Genomic DNA, 17,927 nt, shown 5'->3' with positions numbered 1-17,927 from the left:
CGCTTTGAAAGGGTGGCCAATGTATAATTTTGGGTCAGGTTTGATGAGATGAGCTATGCCATCTGCACCCACAGACTGCATAGCTCCCTTCATCAGGCATGACTTGAAATTGCAGGTTTCTAGACATGGGTTGGGTCCGAACGGTAACACAGCAGCCGGAATCCTAATGAAGTTTGCATAAGATTAGCCTAACTCACTGCCGGCCTTTTGTCAAGTACGCAACCAAGCCATGTCCCAGCATCTTGTCCATTAGCCATCATTCACCACAGTAGGTCATGCAAACAGGATGTGAACACCAAGCATCTCAGGGCCCATGAGATGCGAGGGAAATCTAGATGCATGAAATACTGCCAAGGAAGTGAGCCGCCCACCATTCTAAATCACGAACTTTTCCTGTCCTTTATTGTCGCTTCCACTCCCCCCAGTGAGTTTTCATGGCTGAGCAGGGATTCGAACCCTGTTCTCCAGAATCCTAGTCTGTTGCTCTATCCACTACACCACACAGGGAATCCCACAGGTTGACTTATCTCCAATTAATTCGGGAGAATATTATTTCTTAGATTTACAAAGCTTCTGTCCTCCAGGGACCCCAAGGCTCTCCCCGACCCCCTGTACTTTATCCTGACAACAACCCTGTGAGGTCAGCCAGGCTGAGAGAGAGTGACCAAACCACAGTCACCCAGAGTGTTTCATGGGGCTCTTGAACCTGTATCTCCCAAGGAGAGCCTAACATTTTACCCACAACACATCACATTCTACAGACTAGAAAATGGCCTGTCTCCAGCTCCCTCCTGCAGGAGATGTTAGCACACTGGTAAAATTAATTTGCCTCCCATCCCCCAAAGCTGAAATATATGTAGCAGCTGCACAGATGTCCACCTTATCTGCCTCACCAAGTCTCTGGAAACCCCACAGTCCGAAAGAAATTTAGAAAAGCTGCACCGAATGGATTCCCCTTGCTTTTGTTTGGCAGTAGTCCTGGGGGGGGCGAGGTGCAGGAAAGCAAAGTGCTGCCCCCCACGTGCTTCTGGTGGAGCCCAGGGTGGATTTCGTTCCAGGAGAGAGAGGACATGGAAGGAGGCAAAGTCTTCGAGCAAGTTTAGACATCAGGGACGGAATGATCCATGGATGATTTCACGAGCCCACTTGATAGCCTTAGGAGACGAGAGAAAGAGAGACTGGAGTCAGCCTTAATCCAAGGAAACGGGTCAAAATAGTCCTCCAGAATCAGCTTTGCAACAAAGACCCACCCACCCCAGGCAGGGGTCTTCTTCCCCTCCAGCGGTGGCCCTGGAAACCAACGTTCGAGACCCCCGGCTGCAGAGCTGTGAAAGGAGCCTCGGAGGGCCTCCTGATATCCACGCCTGACCTAAAGGGGAGCCTCGCGGTGCAGTGGTTAAACTGCAGTCCTGCAGTCCAAGGCTCCATTCACAAGACCCGGGTTTGATCGCGATGGGTGCTTTCAGTGCTATAGGGTGGTATATAAGCAGCACACTTTTTATGTAACAAACCACAGCAGGATGATCATGCAAACATCACTTCACAGATGAGCTGATCAACCAGGACACCGAGATAAAAACTGGTGGTTCCTGTTCAAGCCACGGGGGACAGAACTGAACCCTTTGAGAAAATCTGGACTCTCTTGGCACAGCAGCTGAGGGCTTGTCATAGGCAAGTACCCTCTCTTCTAATCCAGTGGGCCTTCCGCGTTCAGCAACAGGGTGCCACTAAAAACATGATCCTAAAGCAAATAAAAAAACTAAAAAAGCAAGGTCTGCTGTTTATATACTTCCTCATGGCACTTCAAGCACTCTCTGGGTGGTTTACAAGTTAATTATGCAGGCTATGCATTTCCCTCGACCAGCAAGCTGGGTCCTCATTTTACCGACCTCAGAAGGATGGAAGGCTGAGTGAACCTTGAGCCGGCTACCTGGGATTTGAACCCCGGGTCATGGGCACAGTTTTGGCTGCAGGACAGCAGCTTTAACCACTGCGCCACGAGGCTCAGTAAAGCAACAGGCAACCAGATTGTCTACCCTAACTCTTTCCTTATGGGCTCTGCAGAACACTGGCTTCTGTTAGAAAACAGAAGCCACTTGGTGTAACCAAGAGGGGGCCCTTCCTGTGTGGTGATCATCATGATCTTTCTCCCGAGAGCCAGTGGTTTTCCTAGCAGAAAATAAGACATAAACGGGGGGCTTCCTCCATTTACTCATACTTACTTTTTGATCATGTGCTCGTAGATCACCGTGGGGATGATTGTGAGAGTGATGACGTTGCCTGCATTCACCAGGATTTCTGTGATCTCCTTATCCTTGGGAAGAGAGAGATTCATGCATGGGTCACCCACAGCACCGTGAGAGGAGATTGCCCTGCTGAGATTTCTTACAATATTAACTGCACCAGGGAAATCCCAACCCGCCCCCAAAAGCCGTTTTCTTGAGAGCTTAACCCTGGGGCATTACATGGCCTTTACTCCTGACTCCACTGCTTAGAGCAAGGAAAGATGAGGGGCGTCAAAAATTCTTCCAAAGTGGATGTTCCAAAAGGCAGATGCGACTCTGCAGCACAACGAGGGGTTCTGGAAGTTACAGGGATCAATGCATGTAAAAAAGGAATCTGGACCAGTGTGGGAAAGGAGAGCCGATGACAGATAGATAAGCAGATGGGCTTGGGCACCGAATCTCCTCTTTTCTCTCCTGAGGGATGCATATGCCTTGCTTAAGGTTCCTCTTCCTCCCTGGAAGCCAGTTTAGTCATTGCTTCCTTTTCTCAGAGGGGCTGGCTATGCACGGGAGTTCCTCCAGGATGTCTACTAGCAATTAGAGGAGACAGGTTTCTGGTGCTGGCCCTGAGATGCAGGGTTTTTTTGGAGTGGGCGGGTTATTCTCTAGATCTCAAGCTTCAGCCCTAGAATCTCGGGACCAGAACGCTGCAGAAGGCAGCCCTAACCAGCCTATTGGTGCCCATGAAAGCTGGGTCTAACGGCTTCTGTTCCAAACTCTGAGTTTCTTCCTCCTGCACTCCTACACTCAAATCCTACTTCTAGCCCCACTCCACCCCCTCAAAATTATCAGTCCCAGTTAAGTGAAGTCCAGGATTTATTTCCTCACACCCACAAGCTGGCTCTCTCTCTCTCCTGCTGTCTGCCTGTCACATCATACCACTTTCCAAATTTGGGTGATTATTTATTTATTTATTTACAATATTTTTTAGCCGCACCATTGCCAGAGTGATGACCAGAGTGTTACTGCACACAAAAGACTACTTAATGACACCCATCAATTACAGTGACAGACCATATCCCCCCTCCTTATCACAATAATACACCCATAACAAAAAAAAACACGGATCACCATAATCACCCAATCTCCTGAAAAGGACAAAAAGCTGATCCCACAGCTACAAATCCCACACACTATGCCAGAGCACAGACAGAGTTCTAACTCCTGTCCTCTGAAGATGCCGGCACAGAGACTGGCAAAACATTAGGAAGAGCAACCTTCAGAACACAACCAAACAACCTGGAAAACCCACAACACCATTTAGGATGTTCTTGTAGTTCTTCAAATAATAAAAAATCCAGTTCGTTCCATTCCAGCCACCTCTCCCTACTGCTTCGCCCACATAGTCTCCCCAACGGGGCCTTTCCTGCTGTTTGGGACTCCAGCTTCCATCAGCCCCAGGGACGACTGGCAACAGTAAAAAAAGGCTAGGAACTGTCATCCAAAACTCCTAGCGGGCCTCTGGAGTTTGAAAGGGAGAGAGCCGCTTGTCCCGCATTGCCCTCCATCCTGCCCCGGATCCTTACCTTCAGGCCAATGACGTTTTGCCCGTTCACCTCACAGATATAGTGGTTGATGAGCAACCCATTTCGAGCGGCAGAGCTGCCCTTGACGAGTGAGTGGATCTGCCCCTTCTTGATGACAAAACCAACGTGGCCGGTGCTGTCTTTATGCATGGTCACCGTGCGCTGGAAAGGCCTACCCGGAGAAGGAGGCAGGGACAGAAGAAGGGACCGCAGGGAGAAAAAAAATCTGGCTTAACCGTGAGCTACAGGACAGTCGAGAAGCTGCAGGGACCCGGGGTATCAATGCGTCTCATCCTGACCGCTACTCTCTCCCCTTTCGACCCCTCACCTGCCTCGAATCACCATGATGATCTTTTCCGGGGAGGCCTTTTTCAGCGCGCGCTTGGCTTTGTCCGTGTTCCACCCAGTGCAGTCCTTCCCGTCAATCTGCAAGATCTGGTCCCCAAAACGGAGTCCCACCAGAGAGGCTGGAGAGTTGGCCTTGACCAGCTGAACAAAGAGCCCCTGGAGGAGGAGGAAGAGGAGGAGGAGGAGGAGGAGGAGGAGAAGCAGCCGGACTGTGAAAACCCATATGCTTGATTTCAAGAATTAGGCCAGTTGCAGCAGAGGGAACAGAACCGCTTCTATTATCCTCGTCCCGTGGATCAGAAACATGGACAACTTGCAGAGCCCATGGGTAGAGTGCAACTAGGTGGCTACCAGCACCCCCTTGCCAGCACCATGCATAACCAAGGGGGCTGGCTGGTGGCACAGGAGGGCACCCAAGAAGCAGAGGTTGCCTTACTTCAAAAGATGGCCAACTTCAAAAGACTCACCTTATCAATGTTGCGCAACTTCAGACCCGTCTTCCCGCGCTCATCCTTGCACAGATGGACTTCCCGCAGGCCCGGCTTGATCTCCGCCCGACGCATCCCAAGGTTATTTCCTGTGACCGGAGCAACCATTGTGCCTTGCGCAGAAGGAGTTGGGACCACATCCTGCCAAAGAGTCCGGTTGCAACAAGAGAACAAGCCCAGTTAATTCCTTCCTCAAGAGCAATCTCTCTCTCTCTCTCTCCCTCTCCAGCCTTTTTCGTGACCTTATTTACCCCCCAGCGTTGGATGAGAAGGAATTCCGGACCAGCCTGTTTTGCAGGAGGCATCATGGGACATTTATTTTGGCTTTTGTAACAAACCACTCAATTACAAATATGTTGGCTGGCCTACTAGGGAGCAATCCAGCAGTTGAGAAGACCGGTCCCATAACGACTGCCTTGCAACATCCTTGATGTTGCTTTTCCCTGCCAAAAAAAATTCTATTGAGCAGCCCGTTCCAGAAAGCACAAAACTTGGGTTTCATTTACACCCAAATGTCACACTGGATTTTTTTTTCCTTCCAGATCCCAGCTATTTACAGTAGGAGAGGGGCACACGCTCCACAGTAAAAGGCTATCTAATACCATTCATCAGCATCCTACAGTCCAGCACTAGGTTTTAAAAAGAGGGGTTACCAACAAGGTTTCCATCTACAGGAGGAGGAAAGCAAACTTCATGACACAGCATCGAGTCCCTTAATGGGCTGAGCTAGTTGCGGTTGTCTTCTGCATCAGAAACAGGGAAAAGCCTCACTTGAAGGACCAACGGGTTTTATTAGGCATCTGGCTGGGGAGACAGAGGTTGGGAGTTCGTTTCCACCCTGTGCATCCCATAAGAACCAGCCTGTGTGGCCTTCAGCGAGATGTGAAGTCCCAGAGCAGCCCCAGAAGAAATGAAAGTTGATTTCCTGGTGGCACTTCCCTGTAGATTGCGTAACGCTGCAAACATACTCTGTGAATCTACGGAAAGTAGGAGCAAAGGCCACCCTCGGAAACACTTACCTGGCTACCCGCTGGGACAAGTCCCAGATTCTTCTGGACCTCCTCGCTGGAAAGAGAGAGGCCCATGTAATCATTGAGGTCACTGAGATTTGGGTACAAAACGGGTGGGTCTGAAAAACACACAAGGAAGAGGGAAGAGTTAAACACGGAAAATAGGCTGAAGAATGTGTCCTGGGACCTCCGATTTGGGAGGAAGGAAAGCTCTAGGCCTCCAGTCTTCCTCACAAGGGGTGTGCGCTTTGGTTTTCTGGACGGCAAGTCTCCGAATTTTCCAGCAATTCCTCAGGCAGGAATTTTGGGAGTTCCAGCCCACGGACAGACACCGACGTTTCACTCGCCTGGACTGAGACTGATCTCCATTCCAAAAAAAGGAAACACCCCAGTGCTTCCTGGGAAGTCTAGGTCTTTGTGGGAAGTGTAGCCCCACTGCCTTCCCGAAGAACTCCCACAAAGACCCAGGCCTCCAATGAGGTCGTTTCTTTTTTGAAGGAGGAAACAAGGTTTGAGCTAGGCCTCAGTCCAGGCGAGTGAAATCCAAGTGTTTGTAGGTATCTTTCTGTAGGCTGGAACTCCAGGAATTCTGCTTCAAGAATGGCAAATTCTGGAAGGAAGGAAGGAAGGAAGGAAGGAAGGAAGGAAGGAAGGAAGGAAGGAAGGAAGGAAGGAAGGAAGGAAGGAAGGAAGGAAGGAAGGAAGGAGAGGGAAGGAAGGAAAGACAGGGAGCAAGGAAAGAAGGAGCTAATGATGAATAGAAGGGAGGGAGGGAAGGAAGGAAGGAAGGAAAGACAGGGAGCAAGGAAGGAAGGAGCTAATGATGAATAGGAGGGAGGGAGGGAAGGAAGGAAGGAAGGAAAGACAGGGAGCAAGGAAGGAAGGAGCTAATGATGAATAGGAGGGAGGGAGGGAAGGAAAGACAGGAAGGAAGGACAGGGAGGGAGCAAGGAAGGAAGGAAGGAAGGAACATACCCCATTTCTCACCACTCATTGACTAGCATCTATGGGTGAATGAACCATCTCACATCATCGCCACATCAACCAACGTCAGCTTAAGTGACAACGTCTCCATGGAGATGGTACACTGGCCTAGCTGAAACTTCCAGAGGTTCTGTGCAGGGCCAAATTGGAAAGTGATGCTTTGAAGACAGAAGCAGCAGACATTCCTCCCTCCCCCCCCCCCGTAGGCCCTTCCTGGCTATGGCGTAAGCACAGGTGATCTGACCAAGATTTGGGCCCCAGCATGGTGGGCTTTCCCTCTTCACCCGGACCCTCTCTGTTCTCCAACCTGATTCCGAAAGCTGCCACTCAGACCATCAGGGAGGGACCTATTTGGGAAAAAAATTGTCACAGGAGGGGGCCTGTAATTCCCAAGCGTCTGCGCTGGGATCATGGCAGATGCTTTTAATCGCCCTCCTGCGGCATGCTAGAAACCCCATCTGGATCCGGTTTCTTGCACTTGTTTGGGAAAGGAAGGAATGCAAAACAGCTTTCCTAGTCACACTTTTGACTCATCGTCTCCTTTGACCCATGGAGTCATCAAGAGCTGAGCAATGCAGTAATGAACACCCTGGAGTAGCTTTTTTAAAAAAATCACCGCCTGAGGTTTCTCAGCAGATGATTGCTCATCAAAGAACAAGGAACGTATTCCACTGCAAAGCATTGTGTCTTGGGAGAATCATCCAATTTGTGTATCGGTGACTGCCATGCCTTGTTCACTGCAGCAAGTAACCCACAGCAGCCACTCCAGGGATGAACCATCCCATAGTCGTCTGAAGGCAAGCGAGATTGTTTTTGGTTTTGACGAGTACAAAAGCAGAAACACCCAACATAAGCCAAGAGTCATTGAAATGGTGGCTAGGAGCCCCTATACACACCCCCTTGGAGCATTTTTTTTCAGCCCCCAACAGCCCTGGAGATTCATAGCCCATGCATACCACACCCAAAATTTAAACAAGTCGTGAGATATTCCCTTTGTATGCCTAACGGGAAGTAATTTTTCCCATGTTTTGTGAGGCCCCAGCACTTTTGAGGGGTCCCCTGTGAGCCTTAAATTTCTTTTTAAAAAACTAACCACCAGAGGGTGCAAAGGCACTTCTTTAGCTTAAAAAAACGTTCTAAAATTGACACCTTTTTTTTTTCAGGTGAGCAAAATCTCCGTTGCATCAGCCTTCACCAAAAATAATTCCCCCCCCCCCAAATAAATGCAAAACTAGACCAATTACGCCGTTCTCCCTTGACAGTCCAGCTGCTGAGAGATCCAAAATCTAGACTTGGTTGTCCAATTCTCCCTGAAATCACAGGGCATCTGGGGAAGCCTAAGAGGCTTCTCTGAACTACATCTTCCACCTAAAAGTAACTCCTGAAAGCTCCAGAAGAGTCAAAACCATAGAAAATGTTGCAGCTTGCAAGCTGGGCTCAGGTCTCTGGCCTTTGCTCGTCGTAACCCCTTACCAGCTGCTTTGGGGGCATCTGTCGTCTCTTTGCCAGCAGTGGATGAAAGGGTGGCTGGGGCTGGAGTAGGGATTGGGGCCAAGGCTGGTTTCCCAGGGCCTGCATTACCCTGCACCTGCAAGGACAGAAAGAGGCAGATATTAGGGACAGATCTCCTTGATTTGGGGGGATTGCCCTGGTTGAGGAAACACCAGTTCCCATTTCCAAGTCTTCCTTAGATCCAAGACTTAGCCCGAGTGCAAAATTGTGAAGCACCTCCATCCATGTGCAGAGTGTCTTTTGCTACAATTGGTGCCTCTCCCCCACCCCCGGGCGATGGAACGGTGATGGAACCCCTTGCCTTCTACACAGGTTGGGGAGCCCCAAGATCTCCCATTTCCAGACTTCAGGTGGGTGAACTGCTCTTTGAGGACAGGTGGGGGGAGCAAAGCAGCATCTGCTCATCTCTGGGCATAACATACAACATTCAAGGAAGGAAGGAAGGAAGGAAGGAAGGAAGCTTAGATCTTCTATGACAGTGATTCTTAACCTTGGTTACCCAGGTGTTTTTGGACTGCAACTCCCAGAAGCCTTCACGACCAGGTGTGCTGGCTGGGGTTTTTGGGAGTTGCAGTTCAAAAAGACCTGAGTAACCCAAGGTTAAGAACCAGTGTTCTAGGACAGTGGTTTCTCATCTTGGGTAAACCCAGGTGTTCTTGGACTACTGGGAGTTGCAGACCAAGAACACCTGGGTGACCCTCCCACAACCCCAATGTTTTCTCAGTCTTGCCCTGAGAAAAGAAGACTATGGGGAGATAGGAGAACACTTTCCAAATACTGTACTCAAAAGGTCGTCCTACAGAGGAGGGGCAGGACCCGTTCTTGACCATCCCAGAGTGCAGGAAGGGCAAGAAAAAGTTAGACCAACACCTGGCAGATCTGCTTTGATTTGTGTTCCTGCACCGAGCAGGGGGTTGGATGCGATGACCTTAGAGGACTCTCCCAACTTCATGGTTCTGTGATTGTCTGATTCTATGAAGAGTTAAAGGAAGGGTGTGCTTTTCGCCTGCCGTCTTAATACCTCCGTTTCCACCTGCCTCTTTCCACTGTATTTCCGGCTAGCATCTCCTCCTCTTTCTAAGCTGTTTGAGTTTTATCATTGGAATGCCACGGGGAATTTATCGGTCCAGCTCAACTGGGAACTGCCCTTCATTCCAGGTGCCGTTCACTGACCCTGGGACCTCGTGTGGCTTCTTCATCGGACACCTGGCCAGCAGAGGCCCAGTTCACAAGCTCTCATCGTATTGTACGACCTGTCATTCCACTCCTTCCCGCTGGCCATGATCTCTTTGCAGGTAAGGGCTTGCCAGGTTGCCATCACCTCAGTCCCAGAGATTTCAGGACCAAACCTGAGCCCAGGGGGCCGATCCTTACAAAGTCACAGAGAAAGGGCAGGCAGTGTTTCAAATGGAAGCAATGTACATCCAGAGCTTGGAAATAATGCTTCTCCATACAAAGGGTATGTGGTCACTGTTTGGACCAGCAATAACATGTGGCCAAGATCTACACTCTTGTAAATTCATCCAGTCCGTTGCACTGAGGTTGATGTATTCAGTCAGTCTCCCTCCCCCTCTCTGACTTTACCAGGTTTTGCAAAATGGTTAACTGAGCAACTACTGATGAAATATTGGCAGAGACTGATATTTGAAATGTGGGAGGGAATCCTGTTTCATCTCCTTTTCCTCTTAATGGCTCAAAGGCTGCAACTGAGCTTAGATCTTCTAGGACAGTGGTTCCTCATCTTGGGTAAACCCAGGTGTTCTTGGACTGCAACTCCCAGAAACCCCAGCCAGCACACCTGGTGGTGAAGGCTTCTGGGAATTGCAGTCCAAGAACAGCTAAGTGACCCAAGATTGGGAACCACTGTTCTGGGGTGAATAGAGGGCTGACCCAACCTATGTTGCTGCCTGAGGCTAAAAACAGGGTGGAACCCCTCCTCCTCCCATTCCACGTACAGAAGCAAATTGGAACCAGTTCTTCAATTTTATCTCAACACTGGTGAACTAGGGCTGACCTCCAGCGAAGAAAGGGGGCTAAGAAGGACAAGTCAGAAGGGATGAGAGGGCAGAAGAAATGACCCGACAAGTTGCTGCTTCTGGGGAGTCCTTTCTGAGATGTTTTTTTTAGCAATGTCTAATGGCAGGGCCGGGCAGTATCCCTCTTCCTCCTCCATCTCTTCATGGGGCCTTCCTGGAGGCTTCTGAATAACCCGGCCTCTTCTAGGACAAGAGGGTGCACAAACAGGAGACGCTCACCTTCAGGACCTGGTCCACCTTCATGTCCTCAAGCGACGGGTACAACGCCGACATGGTGCCTGCTTCTGCAAAAGCTGCCTGCAGGAATCAAGAGGAGACAACGTCAAGTTGGGGGGGGGGCTACAGAAGGAGACCTCCAGGCCATTGACTCCCCTAGGAATTCACAGGCTCTCTGCAGGATTTTGCAAATAAACTCATCCGTTCGGTCTTGGGCTCCAGTTGGTCCGTAGCCATTCCAAGGCACACCAGGAATAATAGTCCTTTCATGGAAGAGGTCCTGAAGGTGCCAGTAGAACTTTTGGGAGAGAAGTGCCACCACCTGCTTGAGGGCATGACCCTTGTCCACCTTGACCGATGAAATCCATTTGGCCCAGCTTGGATGTTTCTGTCCGAGATGCGCACCTAGGCCAGGGAAGCTGAAAGAGCGGGCAGTCCTGCTGGTATGGGTGGCCTACGATTCTGGCATTCCAGACGACTGCCAAGATCTCCTGGAGGGAGCCCGTGCAGATGGTGGGATGAGATGGCATGCCATCCGAGTCGCTGTGGCAAGCGGAACAGTAGCCCCAGAGAGCCACCAGGAGGAGGGGAGGACTGGCAAACCACTTTTGGGGACTTTTGTGCCTAAAACCCCCAGGAGAGACTATCAGAAGTTGGAACTGACTCAACAGCACATTGTTGTTGATGATGATGATGAAAACAACAACAACATCAATAAATATTCCTCAGCTCCTTGCTCTGTAGTGTTTTAGACCACTGAGTCTCACTCTTTGGTGGATTGCTCACCAAACTGGTCCTTCTCGAAGTACAGTATGTTGTCCACAACTGGACACAGTACTCTAGGTGGGGTCCGACCAGTGCCAAATAGAAAGGAACCAGCATTTTATGGAATTGGGAGACTATACTTTGGTTAGTGCAGCCTAAAATAGCATTTGCCTTTTTCGAAGTCACATCACACTGTTGGCTCATATAGCTTGTGATCTGCAATAAATCCTTCGTGCTTGTTGTGTTACTGAGCCAAGTATCCCCCATCTTGTAAATGTGCGTTTAGTTTCCCCCCCCCAGTGTAGAACTGTGCACTTCTCCGTGTTAAACTTAATTCTGTTGTTTTCAGCCCAGTGTTCCAGCTTTTTGAATTTCATTTCTATTTTCCAGAATATTGGCTATTCCACAAAGTTTTGTGCCATCCATAAATATGACAAGCATTTCCTGTACTCCTCCCCAATCCAAATCATAAATAAGAAAATTTGAAGAACATCAGGCCCAGGATTGAGTCTTGAGGTACCCCACTTGTTACCTCCTCCTAGTTTGAGAAGGAATCCACTAATATCTAAGTGTGATAAGACAAATGGATTGGGTGTTATTCTAATATGGATAATTTTAACTATTTCCCATTCTGAGTTTCCTCTCTAGGAAACTATATGGATAACAGGCTGGAATCCTGTTCTGTTTTTATGCCAGCGTAAACGCCATCACTGTAAATCTCAGCAGGGAATTACTACCAGTTCAGAAGATGGCCCTGGAGCAGACAATGTCTCCACTAACATCTTAAACCGTGAAAATTCCTTGTTGAGATTTCCACCAATTGAATCCTACCAGCAGGTATAACTAATAGGAGTCTGGCCATAAGCTTCAAAGTACATTTTAAATCCATTCATTCAGAGTTTGTGAAAATAAATAAGAAAATGCATACTTTGGATTAGCAGTTTCATTGGAAAGTTTAATCTAACAGATTGATTGCTCAAATGTGACTGCCTTTTAAAACTTGGGGAAAAGCATGATGCCATGGTTTCCGAAGCACTTAGAAAAGGTTTATTCCATGTTGTCATAGGAAGGAGTTGCGTTCCTGAGCTAATTAAGGCCTCGGGATGCATGATCACAGGTTATTATCATCATCCTCATACAATCGATACCAGCTATTGCTCAACATAAAGTACTAGTCATAAATAATAAAAAAATTAGCAGGGCAGGAAAGTTGTACTGACCACCTTTCCACACGGCTCACGGATGAAGGAAGCAGAATAAAAAAAAAACCCTTGATTTTAAAACTAGCTCTTGGAAGAAGAGGATTTTCAGCCTGGCAGTTCTAAAGTGTTTTGTATCCTACTGGGCTTTCTGTGTCTCTCTGAGCAAAATATAGACAGTTTTTTTTAATATGGAAGAACAAAGTCCCTGGTGTGAGTTAAACCCAGTGCCCTCAAATTGCATTTTAAAAACAAGGAACAAACTCCTATTAGTTAATCAGTAACTGAGTTAACGAGTTAGCACCCAGGTACCCCTGAGATTCCCAGAGGAAAGGTGGGGACCCCCTTCCAGCTCCACATCTGGCTTTTCCCATGGAAGAGAAGGCTCAGGGGGGAGAGAAACCCCGCTTGCTCAGCCTCTCCTCCTCTCCTAGCAAAACCAAAAACGCTACTCAAGCCCTAACAAGGCTTCTTCAGAGGGAATCCGATGGAGGTGGGAAGCAGGCGCTAGAAGCAAACTTCGCGAATACATTAAACTTTCAAACTGTTTTCCAAGAGCGCCGAGATTTCACAAGACAAGACTGCGGGGGGACGGGCAGGCTCTCTGGTGGGACCCTCTGGATCCTGGAAGCCCGATGGGGGGATTCGAACTCCCGACCTGACAGACCGAGACACACACCAGCGGGCTCCCCCCGCAGAGACTCTGCTGGCAGCTGCGCCTGCTCACCTGCGAGGAGGAAAGCAAACCCCTTACCTGTCCGAGGCACCTGGAGGCTCCTACCTTCTCGGGCTCCTCGCCCTTTCTCCTTGCGACCGCAGCTGAAGGAGGAAGCGCCGCTGGGGAAAGCACCAGGTAAGAGGGGGAGAGAGAGAGAGAGAACACACACCTGGATGACGTCAGGGGAGGGGGCGGGGCAGGGAGGGAGGCACCTGCGACGGCAGGTGCAGCAGAGGGCGCGAGCTGGGAAGGCTGCCAGCCAGCAACGCTTGGCAAAGTTGCTTTTTGGGACTACAACGCCCAGAATCCCCCAGGCAGGCAGTGGCGCTAGGGGATGTTGGGAGGGGGAGTCAGAAGGCGTGCACGGGCTGGGCTGCCCATCATGACAGCCGCTCTCGGGCCCCCCCCCAAAAAAAAGTCCGTTTCGTATCTTCACACTCTTCCCTTTTAGCATCCTTTTTGCCATCCTTTCCTCATCCTTTCTACCCTCTCGATAGGCCACCTGTTTTAATTTATGCCGCTAGTTGTTGTATCTGTTGAAATGTTTGTCTTATTTCGCTCATATTGTCTTTTAATATTGTGTCATTTGTCTTCTTGTTGTTGATGTTGTTGTTTGCAGCCTGAGGTGGCCGGGCTGCCGGATGGTGCAGGGTACAAATCTAATAAATATATAAATTCCCTCTTTATTGTTTATTTCAGTTGATTATTTTTTTAAAAAAAATCGACCACCCAGTGGTGTTCCTGAGGATTGTGTGCTATGGTGAAAGCTGACAATAAATAAATAAATTAAATAAATAAATAAAATACATACATACATACATACATACATACATACATACATACATACATACATACATACATACAAACAAACAAACAAACAAACAAACAAACAAACAAACAAACAAATAAAATATGGTGTTGGAGGAGAACTTCACAGAAAATTAGATCCTGTCTATGCTGGGCATAGAGTTACGGCATATGGTTCCCTGATAGCACACAGTTTGGCACAGGGGAAAAAAATATTGCCTGCTTGTGTTTCTACTTAGAATAATCCTTCCTTCCCCAATTAAGAGCTGGCCCGCCTCTTTCTGGCTCAGGGCTACAGCATGCCATCCTTTGGGGGACAATTCACTGAGATGCAAAATAGCTCTTTATTCTGCCTTTTCCAAGGGATACCAAGAATGAAAATATATTGCACTGAAGAAAAGCGCTTTTGAAGTGCTGCTGGCAGTTGCCACACTAAATGTCACCGTGTGGACAAGCCCTTGCGTAAAAGAAAAAAAGGCAACGCTTAATGCTGGGAGGTTTTCCAGGGGCATCTCCTTCCAGAGGTGAGCAGCGTTCCGTCACTTCCCTGTGCATCACCAGACATATGATTAGTTTGGAAAGATGTAGTTAGATGATTAATCTGTGATGAGATCATTAAGAGGATGGCCGGGTTGCCGAGGGATGTGGGAGGAGGGAGAGACTGGCTTTTCAACGGAGCACAGAGATGCTTTGCAAACTCTGTATGGAAAAATTACGGACCCCTCCCCCCCAAATTTGCCACCAGGAGGTTCTCCTGCACTGGATGTTCCTGCAGCCTATTCTTGAACCTCACTGGCAGGTATTAGGGGAGAAAACACACTCAATTAAAAAGTTTTCTTAATCTCTCATTCGTTAGGCAGTGAAGTGTTCATTCAGGGTTTGGGTGGTGTTACTTTTTAACACACTTTCTTCCTGTTAACTGCCAGATTCTTTTTTTTATAGCCAGGAGGGTGAGACCAGGGTGCAATACATGACTTATCGGGGGACTTTCTCATCTGTAATTTGTTTGGCCACCAAGGGCCTTCTTAAGCTCCACAGTCTGTGTCCGTTTCTCATGTTCCATTCCTCCAGCTGTCCTTGTTCTGTACTATCAGATTAATTTTGCTATGAATTAGTGATCCCCCCCTCCAAAAAAAGAGCAGCCAATGTCTCCCAAATTCAAGGCTGTGGCTTCGTTGGTGGAGTCGATCTCTCTCACTCTTGGGCTTCCTCTTGTCTTCCTGCCTTACACCCTTCCTAACATGACTATCTTTTCATGAGAGTCTTGCGTTCTCATGACATGCCCCACATCCCCATCGTAGTTTTACACGCTCAAAAAAAATTTTTTGAAGAGTGTTTATCAAAGAATGAACACAAACTTGCAGTGACTCTGGGGGGGGGAGGAGAAATGCTTACAAAAGGCTCCAAGGGACAAACAGCTGACGCAGCCTTTTATTATGTTCTCCCCTCCTTGCTGGTACGAAGCCAAGAGAAAGGTCAGCTTGCTCGGGGTCAAAACCAGACACAGGGATAAAATTCCACTCCCACATGGGCCTGTCTCCTCAAACTGAATGCTGTCGGAACAGCCCGTAGCTAAATCTGTCACGTCATTGCTGCCCAAGCTTAGAAATGTCCTTTGTGGACTACGACACCCAGAATCCTCAGCCGGCATGGCCATAGATTCTGGGACTCATTGCCCAAATACATTAAGTTTCCAAGATCTGCTTGCTATTTTCAGAGATCAAAGACACTCGACAAATCAAGTCTAGACATGATTTAAAAGCTTCGGTTTTGTTTTGCGAAAATATTCGGGAGACCCATGGTGTGGTTGCTTAAAACACAGATGAAACACAAAGATGGAACGTCCACCCCTAACAGCCATCAGCTTTCGTCTCCGCTTCGCTCATGCTGAAGTTCGTTCCTTTCCCCTTATTTCAGTGTCCTTGTGGCGCGGAGGTCAGCCTGAAACCATCAACTCACCCCCATCGGTGGGAGCGCCTGGTCTGGGCAGAAAGTGTAGAACCTGCCAGAGAGCAGGGATCCGATGGCTGCAAAGCACCTCCTGTGATGTTATACAGACTGACTGCAAACATTGCCCAGTGGGAGGCCCTAAAATGGAGGACGCCGATGCATTTTCTAACAGAATGTCCTCTCTGTTTAGATCTGAGAGAACAATACCTCAAAACCTTAACAACTGGGAGCAAGAACAACTCCCTTTTATGCACCGTTTTATTTCTGCTACTGGCACAGACTACTGCATATCATGTTGTCGTTAAGTCATGTCCGACTCTTTGTGACCCCATGGATCTGAGCACACCAGGCCCTCCTGTCTTCCAGGGCCTCCCAGAGTTGGGTCAAAGTCATATTGGTTGCTTCGATGACCCTGTCCATCCATCTCGTTCTCTCTCGTCCCCTTCTCCTCTTGCCTTCACACTTTCCCAATATCAAGGTCTTTTCCAGGGGGCCTTATCTTCTCATGAGATGGCCAAAGGATTGGATCCTCAGCTTCAGGATCTGTCCTTCCAGTGAGCACTCAGGGTTGATTTCCTTTAGAACGGATAGGTTTGTTCTCCTTGCAGTCCAGAGGACTCTCAAGAGTCTCCTCTAGCACCACAATTCGCAAGCATCAGTTCTTTGGCGGTCGGCCTTCTTTATGGTCCAGCTCTCACTTCCATACATCACTGCAGGAAAAACCATAGCTTTGACTATTCAGACCTTTGTTGGCAAGGTGATGTCTCTGCTTTTTAAGATGCTGTCTAGGTTTGTCATCGCTTTCCTCCCAAGAAGCAGGTGTCTTTTAATTTCATGGCTGCTGTCACCCTCTGCAATAATCATGGAGCCCAAGAAAGTAAAATCTGTCACTGCCTCCTTATCTTCCCCTTCTATTTGCCAGGAGGTGATGGGACCAGTGGCCATGATCTTATTTTTTTTTATGTTGAGCTTCAGACCATTTTTTTCCCCGCTCTCCTCTTTCACCCTCATTAAGAGGTTCTTTAATTCCTCCTCACTTTCTGCCATCATATCTGCGTATCTTATAGGACCACTAAATTCCTCCAATGAGCCATGGAAAGACAGCATTTATTGTCTACTTCGCAAGTTCTTCCAGTTAAATGCACATCTTGAACCATTTTTGAGAATGCTTATTATTGTTCTTAAGTTTTTTATGCTTGTTTATATGTACTTGCATTAGATGCCAAACACTATTTTTAAGGTTGTTGTGGGTTTTTCGGGCTCTTTGGCCGTTCTGAAGGTTGTTCTTCCTAACATTTTGCCAGTCTCTGTGGCCGGCATCTTCAGAGGACAGGGGTAGCACAGACTGGTGAAACGTTAGGAAGAACAACCTTCAGAACACGGCTAAGGAGCCCGAAAAACCCACAACAACCATTAGATCCCGGCCATGAAAACCTTCGCTATTTTTAAGACTGGTTTAATCTATGTCAGTGGTCCCCAACCTTGGGCCTCCATATGTTCTTGGACTACAACTCCCAGAAGCCTTCACCACCACCTCTGCTGGCCAGGATTTCTGGGAACTGAAGTCCAAGAACATCTGGAGGCCCAAGGTTGGGGACCACTGATCTACACTCTTGCATACAGCATGATCAGCTCTAGAGCAATGCATGTTGTGATACCTCCAAGCCAATCTGCCAGGTTCTTCAACCAAGGGGCTCTGCCTGGTCTTCTTTTCGTATTTATTTTGCCTGAAGTGCTCAGGTATAACAAGCTGCATGTTTTGCTTTTGCACGGTGTGACCAAAGGCTAGGATCCTGTTGCCTAAACACAGCAGGGTCAAAACAATTTCAGTGTCCCTCCGCTCAGGCGAGTCCCCTGTTGAGAGATCAACTGCATGGCTCACCTCCGAACCGGTGCAAGTAGACACCGGCAACAGAGGCCTGCCGTGGTGTCTCTTCCAGGTGGCATGCAGCCAACAGGACGTGTGCCGGAATATTGCTCCTTTCTGCATTTTGGAGCCCGAATCCTTTAAAGAAAACTTTGTGTGCAAGAGCTATCACACACCATGGCTTGCCCCTCCCAGCAGACTCTTCCACCATGTGCC

General features: G+C 48.5%; 1 protein-coding gene across 1 annotated transcript; it reads right to left on the bottom strand.

The window, feature by feature from the left end:
• Nucleotides 1-532: 532 nt before the first annotated feature.
• Nucleotides 533-13,253, bottom strand: SDCBP2 (syndecan binding protein 2). Its single transcript, XM_072996645.2, has 9 exons — nt 13,124-13,253; nt 10,409-10,486; nt 8,115-8,229; nt 5,667-5,776; nt 4,627-4,788; nt 4,140-4,315; nt 3,812-3,983; nt 2,223-2,314; nt 533-1,154 (listed from the first exon to the last, which is right to left on the bottom strand). Exons 2-9 carry the CDS (start codon nt 10,460-10,462, stop codon nt 1,100-1,102), a joined length of 936 nt encoding a protein of 311 aa, XP_072852746.2. The 5' UTR covers nt 10,463-10,486; nt 13,124-13,253; the 3' UTR covers nt 533-1,099.
• Between the last annotated feature and the right edge of the window lie 4,674 nt (nt 13,254-17,927).

The sequence above is a fragment of the Pogona vitticeps genome, chromosome 4 (genome assembly GCF_051106095.1).
Source record: "Pogona vitticeps strain Pit_001003342236 chromosome 4, PviZW2.1, whole genome shotgun sequence".
In the NCBI taxonomy this organism is placed as follows: Eukaryota; Metazoa; Chordata; class Lepidosauria; order Squamata; family Agamidae; genus Pogona; species Pogona vitticeps.
The sequence above is the reverse complement of the archived record's forward strand: the minus strand, read 5'-3'. Positions and strand labels throughout refer to the sequence as shown.